Genomic DNA, 9,697 nt, shown 5'->3' with positions numbered 1-9,697 from the left:
GGAGGTGGGAGGGGGCGGGGGGCACCTCTTTTAGGAGAGGGGGGGGTTTGGGGGAGGGGGGGGGGGAATCACCACGGGGAGAGTCGTCGTCGTCGTCCGTCCGTCCCCCCCCCCCCCTCCCCTTCCCCATCAGGGTGATGCTGCGCGCTGGGTTGTGATCCTTCCCTCGCTCCCTCCTCCTCTTCCTCCTCCTCCTCCTCCTCCTTCCCCCCCCCCCCCCCCCCCTTTTATCACCGTGGCTGGCTGGGCGCTGCGCTGGCGAGTTGACTCCTTCCCTCCCTCCCTCCCTCCCTCCCTCCCCACACCCCCCCCCCCCCCTTCTCCCGCCCCGCCGCCCCCCTCCCCCCCCCCCCCCCCCTCTCCGCCCGCGCCGTGAGCACCGGCGGCGCGGAGGCGAGAGCCCACTTGCGAGGCGGCAGAAGCAGCATAAGGCAGCGCGGCGGCGGCGGGAGCGGCGGCGGGGAGCGGCACCGGGGAGGAGCGGCACCGGGGAGCGGCGGCGGCGGCATCGGCGGCGGCGGCGGCGGCGGCAGCAACAGCGGGGAGGAGCGGCGGAGCGCGGCGAGAGCGGGGCACAGCGCGGCGGGGACGGCGAGGAGGAACAAATAAACAATCATACTAATTATTATTATTAATAATAATAATAATAAAAAGCGAGGAAAGGAGGAAAAAAAAAAAAAAAACCAAAACCAAAACCAAACCCACCAGCCAGCCCCCCCCCATCACCACCCCCGAGCCAAAAAGAGGGAGAGAGAGAGAGAGAAAAGAGAGCAGCGCCCGGGCGGAGCGGCGGAGAGGAAGAATTAAAGCGAGCGAAGGAGGGAGGAGAGACAGAGCAGAGAGAGAGAGAGAGAGGAGGAAAGAGGAGGAAAAAAAAAAAAAAAAAAAAAAAGCCAACCAACCAACCCAACCACCAGCCCACAAAAACAAAGCGATCGCAGTTGATGTTGCTGCTGCAAGCTGGACTTCCAAAAACTACGGCGAGACCGTCCGCTCTCCGCGCCGAGAAAAGTCTCCTCAGCTGTGCGTGTTTTTTTCCGCTGTGTGTGTAATCTTTAACCTTTTATTCATTCTTATTTTGATGGCTTTCCTGAATGGCTGACTGCGAGCTTCCCTGGACCTGGCCCCCAGACACCCGCCTCTCCTCCTTCAACTACTCTGCTGCAGATCAGCTCTAAGAGAGAGAGAGGGAGATCTTTGAAGAGATTTTTTTTTTTTTTTTTTCCTCCTCTCTCTCTCTCTCTCCCCCTCTCTCCCCCACCCCCACCACCCCTTTACTTTGCTCTCCTGGAGCCCAGACAATCGACTCGCAACTCGCCCCCCCGCACACACACCTCCATCGCCCCGTGCTTCTGCACCTTCGCCGGTACCGGGAGATCACCCCCACACCGACCCTCCTGAGAAAAAAAAAAAAAAAAAAAAAAAAAAAAAAAAAAGGCAAAGCAACAAAAGAGAGAGGGGGAAAGAGAGAGAGAGGGGAGGAAAAAAAAAAAAAAAGACTGCTGTTGCAAAGCTGATCTGAAAAGCAAAGCAAACAAACTTTGAAAATAAAGGGGGAACAGGAAGTTTGGCAACGGTGTCCAATAGATATGGCAATGGTAGTCGGTGCGTGGCGAGACCCCCAGGACGATGTGCCCGGAGCTCAGGGAACGCAGCCTTCGCAAGCCCCGCCGGTGCAGGGACCTCCGGCCGGGGCCCCGCACACCCCTCAGACCCCGGGGCCCGGGGGCCCTCCTCCCAGCACGCCAGCCCAGACCAACCCGCCAAGCCAGCAGAACCAAGGAGACAAACAGCAGCAGCAGCAGCACATTGAATGTGTGGTTTGTGGGGACAAGTCTAGTGGCAAACATTATGGCCAGTTTACCTGCGAGGGTTGCAAGAGTTTCTTCAAGCGGAGTGTAAGGAGGAATCTCAGCTACACTTGTCGTGCCAACAGGAACTGTCCCATTGACCAGCACCACCGCAATCAGTGTCAGTACTGCCGCCTCAAAAAATGCCTCAAAGTTGGCATGAGACGGGAAGGTATTGGGATTTCATTTGTTTTGCAATTTTTTTTTTCACTCGCTGCGTTTTGGGTTTTGGTTTTTAGTTTTCTTTTATTATTGTTATTATTTTTAACTTCCCTCCCCAAACCCCAAACCAAATCAGAACCTTTCCTCTCCCCCACCCCCTCCCTCCCTCCCACCCCCCCAATAAACAGACAGAAACTTTCTCGTAAGGAAAGAAAGAGGTGTTGGAGAGGGTGGGCAGGGGAGGCAGAGGCTCTTGCATGCTTTCTCCTGCACTCGTAATTGATTTGTGTTTGTTTTGATTTTGCTGATGGAGGTTTATTGGAAGTGGATTTTTAGTTTCACGCTGCTTAGGAGCGAGATGATTATCCTGACGTGTGGTTACTTTTCCTTTATGTTTCCTCCTGCATGTTCAGCGTTACCCCCCGTCCCTCAGAGCAGCTCTGTGTGTGTGTGTGTGTCTCCGTGCGTGTGTGTACACACACACGGAGCCTCACGAGACGCACACACACACACACATATATATATATATCCCCCAGCACCCTGCCTTAGATTGCAATTTTACACAGGCGGTTCAAATTACTATTACAATGGGACTCACCCTACCGAGGCTCTACAGCACTCCACTGTGGATTCCCAGCCGGATTTTTCCTCCTTTAAAAATACATATACACACACATATCCGCGCGTGTGTGTGTGTGTATATATATATATATATATATAGTGCCGTGTGCCTGCCTTTCCCGATTGTTATTATCCCACTTTTCTCTTCTTCCTCCTATTTTCTCGTCCCTCCGAGAGAGGCAGGAGGGGGGTAGAAGGGACGGGTAAAGGGGTAAGGGGAGGTTTGGGGGGGTGAAGAGGGGGAAAGGAGCAGCCCAGAAGTAAGTGTGGGGTGCTCGGGTCTCTGCAAGTCGAGTCTTTGTGATATAAAATTAGACGAGAAATGTGAGCCTGCAGTTTTCCAGTGCGTGCTCTGTGTCTGGACGCTGCTATGTAGGTTAAGGGTTAGGGGGCTTGGGACTTGCTGGGCTCCTCTCTTTGTGTTTCTGCAAGAGTAACTAACCTCGTAATACGGGCGATAACAAATATAAATCAAGCACATTTTTTAGGCGTTCTCCCTTCTCGCCGTCTCTGTGCCTCTCAGCCCTTTTTCTCGCTCCTTTTTCTCTCGCTGTCACCGTGTAAATTTATTAACAAAATGAAAGGCCCACTTTCCATGGGCAGCTGAGGAAGGTGCCTTTGGATAATGCCCCCAGCCTCGCCGGGGGACCTGCCGGGGATGTTGTGGGGTGATCTCGCCTCCTTTGATATTTTTTTTTATAAGGGGAGGCCGGGGGGAGGGATGGGGGGGGGGGGGGGATATGTAATAACAGCAGCAGCAATATATTCAGTGGACGAGAAACGCGTGTGGGACCAGCGCCGGGGATTTTGAACTGAAGTGTATCTTTCTCTCTTTTCTCCCCCCTCCCTCCCCATCCCGCTCCCCCAGCCTCAAATCAATAAGCTGTTTTAGGTGTAATGAAGAAAAATACCCGGGCACACAAAGACGTATCCTGCATCTCTTGAAGGAAGGGTGGCGGTGGAGGGGGTTGGGATGGGGGTGTGTGTGGAAATAACTGAATTGTGGTGTGTTTTGGGAAGTGAGGATCTCGGGCTCCTTCAGGCAGTCCTGGCCGAGCGGACAGCACTGCTCAGCTTTTATTGTTGCTTTTACTTGACCCGGGAACCGCGGAGCCTTAAAACGGGGTACGGGCCGAACTCTGGCTGGAAAAAAAAAAAATGCCTGTTCCCCCTTAAGCTGACTTGGTACGGTGTCACACACGCACGCACAAGCACACAAAGCAGGCTGTATTTGAACCGATGGTCGCAATTCAGATATTAATAGCTGTAGTTTCTTCTTTATTTACTGCAGCGGTCCAGAGGGGCAGAATGCCACCCACACAGCCAACTCATGGTCAGTTCGCCTTGACAAACGGGGACCCTCTCAACTGCCATTCCTACCTATCCGGATATATCTCCCTTCTTCTGAGAGCAGAGCCCTACCCCACCTCCCGCTTTGGCAGTCAGTGCATGCAACCCAACAACATCATGGGCATCGAGAACATTTGTGAACTGGCAGCTAGGATGCTCTTCAGCGCGGTGGAATGGGCCAGGAATATCCCCTTCTTCCCAGACCTCCAGATCACAGACCAGGTGGCCCTCCTGAGGCTGACCTGGAGCGAGTTATTTGTCCTCAACGCTGCCCAGTGCTCCATGCCCCTCCACGTAGCTCCGCTCCTGGCAGCTGCTGGCCTCCACGCTTCGCCAATGTCTGCTGACCGAGTGGTCGCCTTTATGGACCACATACGAATCTTCCAAGAGCAAGTAGAAAAACTGAAAGCATTGCATGTCGACTCTGCAGAATATAGCTGTTTAAAGGCCATAGTCCTCTTCACCTCAGGTAGGCAGCATTTCTTTGCTCTTCCTTTTTCCTTCCCCCGCCCCCCCCACCCCCCACCCCCGAGAAGTGTTTGCTCTTGCAAAGTGTTATTGCCTGCACCCCATCACCGCTCCCGGCCCCCCCGAGAACCAGCGCGGTCTCTTTCTTTGTAGGAAACGGTGGCCCGTGGTCTCCCCTTGAGGGCCTCGGATCTGAGCATCCCATCTTCGAGGGAGTGCAAAATTTAAAAAAAAAAAAAAAAAAAGAATTAAATTAAACACACATACATACACAAAAAGCCAACCAAAACACACCCCAACTCTAGTGGAATAATGCTGGGGATGGGGGAAGAGGGGGCTCGGGGAGAGGCACCCATTCGCCACGAGAGACTGCGCCTTCCCCATTGAAAATAATATTTTATTTAACAGTATAGCTCTGGGTTGTTGCATTTAATGACACGCATCCGAACAGCAGCAAAATCTGTTTGATGTTGTTAAATACAAGCCGTCCTATCAGTGAAACCACTTTAAAAAGAGGATCATTTTATGGGCAGCCAGGAAGGGAAAAAAGCCCTGCAGGATTAAAAATTGAATTAAAAAAAAAAAAAAAAAAAAAGTTAAATGCGCAAAGCTGAGTTTAAAATATGTTCCCTGCCATCCCATAAAATAAAATAAATCAACTTTCCAAAGAGCTGTCTCTGATTTAAACAGAACGTGGCAGTGAGCAGTTCTGTGTCATTTAAGCTAAGGGGAAAAGTTTGCATTTGTACCCAGCAGGAACTGCATAGTCCTAAGCGAGGAGCGGGTGCGAAAAGATCATTACCATAAGTAGACAGGGATAGTATGAAAAAGTAAGAGGAGACTGAAGCTGCCGCTCCTCAGTGTAATTCCGGGGTGGCACAACCATGCCTCTCCCGAGGAAAAGACCTCGAGGTGTTTCTTAGATAATCAAAGAAGGGGGGTGGGGGGGGGGAAATATGTGTCAACTTTTGCTGCCTAGAAATAGTGCCTGAGTTATAAAGCAATAATTGAGTGCGTTGTGAAATCTAATTAGCTTGCACTAGAGTTTAACCTGGGTGAGTAATAAACCTGATATTAACTCTGGAGGCTAAATTTTTTTTTTTTTTTCTGAGAAAAAAAGAATCTGCTCGCTAATTTGTGCAATACGTTATCTCAGATTGCTAACTTTAAGGCTGCATCGGCAACCCAATGTGCTGGAGCCCTAGAAGTTTGGGGATTAAGTTTAAAAATACATATATTTCTTCTGCAACTCATTTGAAAGCTTGGGAAAGTGGCCACGCGATAAACATATGAATGGAAGCAGGACCTGTAAAATAATTACTCATCGGAGTTTTTTAAAGCCTGATATCAGGAAACAGGAAAAAAATGTAGTTTATGTGGGAAAAGAAGGGCTCACAATCCATTCCTTGTTGTGTTAAAGGGGGTCTGGGGAACGAAGTCATTTTCTGGACTTTGTCCAGGTTCTGGGTCGTGACCTAAACTTCCTTTTATATATTATTGCTTTACACATAAAAAACTTCTCCTTTTTTTTTTTTCCCTCCCCCCCAAATCACTCGTGCTAAAGTCCTAAGGTGATCAATGAGCAGGGCGCATCTAGCCACAGGGGGACAGGGATCCCGAGTGGGAAGGGGTGTACGTGGGGTGCTTATTTGATTTTTCTATCGTTTTCTAGGATGCATTTTCCTCTCCCTCGCTCAAACGCTCAGCGAGGATCCCACACACGCTCACATCCCTCCCCAGCCCCTGGCCAGCTCACACCCACACCGAGGAGTTTATTTCCAATCCTGCCTTTTCTCCCAAATCACTTTTTTTTTTTTTTTTTTTTTTTTTTTTTTTAGCCTTCTGAGAAAACAATCGTCCGATCCTGTCGTAACTGTTTAATTTATTACTATTTTCAAAATGTGAGGCCTGGCGTGTAAATTGCCTCCCAACTAGATAAACGTTTCTTGTTATCTGATTCTGGGGAAGATAGCCGCATGCAACAAAAAAATAGGGTGATGCATGCAGCTCCTGCAGCACCCCAATAACGCTCCCTGATGTAAAGCAGACGCACATAGATGCATATAATGTTTGCTGCAGCCTCTTTTAAGAGAAAAAAAAAAAAAAATCTGGGTTCTAATGACTCGCAGAATATGCATGTGTTAGCCCTGTGCCTAGGAAAGCCACAGGGAGGTCAGGTCACAACCTGTGCTCTTTCAGCACAGACGTCTCTGATTTAAAGGGAACTTATTGTATTTTAGCGTATCAGGAAAAAAAAGAAAAAAAAATGTCCAGACCCTATCAGGGAGTTTTCTTCTTGTAAGGGCCTTTAGGTTTAAAAAGAAGAAGAAGAGGGGAAAAAAAAAAAAAAAAAAAAAAAAAAAAAGAGGGGGGAGTGGAGGGGGGGGAAGAAAGAAAGAGAAAAGAAAAGAGGGGGGAAAAGAAACAGCTCAAATGAACAGAGAGATCACAGTTTGCATGGCTGCCTCTGAATAGGCTAAACTGACAAGATCAGTTTTAAAGGGCCACTTAAATCAGTTTCAAAGACTGAAGAAAAACGCGTTGTCTTCTTTGGGGGAGAATCTGTTGCTGGATCCGGGGCGCCATTATCTTTGGCTGGGCCAGTTTTTTATTATTATTATGATTTCTATCACTATTATTCCTTCTCATCACATGGTTAGGCTCTCCCCAATTATTTTCCAAGGGGGGGAGAAATAGTGGCTCCCTTTTCCCCCTTTCGACTCAAGCCTTCCCCGCCCCCCCAGCCTTTCCCCCTAAAAATATAGATATACGAAATTGCGCTTGGCCAGCACCTCCTTGTCAACCCCTCAGGTCTGTCGTGCCATTAGAAATCTCGAATCTTGGAGATTCTCAATCCTAAAGGAGACCCTCCAGAAGAGAGAGAAATACAAACACACACATATACACAGAAAGAGAGAGATTGTCCCTTTTGGTAAAACCTACTTAAACTCTGGGGGGCGAGGTGATGGCGCACGATCTACACGTAATTCTAGCAATAAAAAAGGATCAAATTAAATTTTTTTTTTGAAAAAAAAGAACCACTTTTTAATCTGATGATTGTTTTCTTTTTTTCTTTTCTTTCTTTTTTTTTTTTTTTTTTTTTTTTTTTAATACACTTTCTTCTAGATGCCTGTGGTCTCTCTGATGTAGCCCATGTTGAAAGTTTACAGGAGAAGTCACAGTGTGCTTTGGAAGAGTATGTTAGGAGCCAGTATCCCAACCAGCCAACACGATTCGGGAAGCTATTACTACGTCTCCCCTCCCTTCGCACTGTCTCCTCTTCTGTCATAGAGCAATTGTTTTTCGTCCGTTTGGTAGGTAAAACCCCCATAGAAACCCTAATCAGGGATATGTTACTGTCTGGCAGCAGTTTTAACTGGCCTTATATGTCCATTCAATAAAATATTCGAGAGAGAAAAAAAAAATTTAAAAAAAAAAAAATTGAGAAGGGAGATGAAAGAGAGTGAAAGGAAAGCAAATGACATTTGGGTTCTGGTTGTTTCTTAAATTTCCTTCTGCTAAGAAAGGATGTAAAAGGATGTTACAAGTTTGCTAAGAGAAGACAGGAAAAAATTAATGGACTGTGAATTAAAAAAAAAAAAAGAGACTGTCAAATGAACTTTTACAGAATGCATTAAAAACTCCCGTGTCGTTCAGAAAAAAAAAAACTTGCTACTTATCATTTTTTGTAAAAAATAAACAAGAGAGAAAGAAAAAAGAAAGAAAGAAAAAAGAGAAAGAAGAAGAAAAGAAACGATGGAGGGCTTTTTCTTTTTTTCTTTTTTCTTCTTTTTTTTCTTTTTTTGGGGTAAACTTTTTAAAAAATCTCGCTTAAAGTGCATTTAAAGGAAATTTGGAGAAAATTAGCAGAACGGAAGAAAGTAAGTCTTTTTTTTCCAAATTATTAACTGTCCTATGTGTCTATGTACCTATAGCTGTTCTTTTTTGTATTTTTCTGGTTTCAAACCAGTTTATTCTGTGGTTCTATAATAATTTTTGATATAACCTTGGCTTCTTTAAAAAAAAAATAAAAAACTGTGTATCCTTAAAATATATGTTCTGAAAGAATTAAAACTGAGTCCACGAAAGTATCATAGGAAGAAAGGAAAAGAGAGAAAAAAAAAACCCTCAACAACACAATGATGGAAGCGCACTTAAGGTGGTGACCCAAAATCTAGCTTGAAGCTGAGAGAGCTATAATTATATAGACCCGAATGAACCACACGTGTCATATAACTACCCCCAAATCTAGGTTTTTTGGTATTTCGGACAGAAAATGAACTGTGGGGATTTATTATAGGTAGAAGGAATTTGTGTCCAAGACACACTACGGTTTTGATTTAGAAAACAAACAAACAAACAAACAAGCAAAGTGAACTTTTGTAATTTGAATTGGGTTCCACATAGTTCATCATGAATTGTTATTAAACTCCTCTATCTGTTTGTATATTTGCAAGCCCTTTGTATTATAATAATTGTTGATATTTTCCCTTTTTAAAAAATACCATTGAAATCAGCATGACAAAATAACACTGTTGGCACTTATAGATAACGTGATTGATTCAGTATCTTAGAGTTTACAGTTTTGTGTTTAAAAAAACTGAAGGTTTTTTTTTTTTTTTAAGTGCAACATTTCTGTATACTGTAAAAGTTATAATAACTGAACTGTTTGGTCGAGTCTTTGTGTGTTATATTCCAAGGAAAATTGAAAGTATTCAGAAATTAAAATATTATTTGATATCTGAAACTTGTTTGGCTGTCATAAATGTCTTTCAGAAACCACATTACTTCTCTATAGTTTGCAGTCATTTAAGTCCATAGGCGATTGATTTGTTTACTTGTCACAGTAAGTTTGTAGCAGATGTATTGTAGTGTATTTACCTGTTTAATTCCGGGATGGGGGTGGAGGACTTAAGTTCGTGGTTTATCTCTGGTTTTAGGAAGTACTATGCTGAAATGGTAAACCATCAACCCCCATTCATCTAATCCTCCTGTTAATTAAAAATGGATTTTCTGGGAAAAAAAAAAATAGAAAAAAAAAAAAAAAGGCCCTTATTTTTGTCACACTTAAGTGCCTGCGTAGGAAAGGTATTGTTGTGAAAAAGTATTAGAAATCTGGAGATCAGTATCTATTTTATGATCAGAATGGGGCGAAAAATCTTTTGTAAATGTCTGACATAGGCGCACAAGATCATTCAAGCAAGGTAATAGCAGTATTGTAAATATAGGTCAGTTGTTTGCAATGA

The 9,697-nt window shown here is 45.5% G+C and overlaps 1 protein-coding gene across 3 annotated transcripts in view; it reads left to right on the top strand.

The window, feature by feature from the left end:
• Positions 1-9,188, top strand: part of NR2F2 (nuclear receptor subfamily 2 group F member 2) — a 13,001-nt gene extending 3,813 nt beyond the window's left edge. The window contains exons 1-3 of one of the 3 annotated variants that reach the window (XM_074156765.1): positions 1,391-2,022; positions 3,925-4,452; positions 7,578-9,188. In XM_074156765.1, the coding sequence (XP_074012866.1) occupies positions 1,590-2,022; positions 3,925-4,452; positions 7,578-7,852 (1,236 nt within the window). In that variant the 5' untranslated portion in view covers positions 1,391-1,589 and the 3' untranslated portion in view covers positions 7,853-9,188. Of the gene's footprint in view, positions 1-1,390; positions 2,023-3,903; positions 4,453-7,577 lie in introns of those variants that run through there. The other 2 variants (XM_074156764.1, XM_074156766.1) reach the window with 2 other exon arrangements.
• The last annotated feature ends 509 nt before the right edge of the window (positions 9,189-9,697 follow it).

This window comes from Numenius arquata, chromosome 11, assembly GCF_964106895.1.
Source record: "Numenius arquata chromosome 11, bNumArq3.hap1.1, whole genome shotgun sequence".
NCBI classification, from domain to species: Eukaryota; Metazoa; Chordata; class Aves; order Charadriiformes; family Scolopacidae; genus Numenius; species Numenius arquata.
The sequence above is the reverse complement of the archived record's forward strand: the minus strand, read 5'-3'. Positions and strand labels throughout refer to the sequence as shown.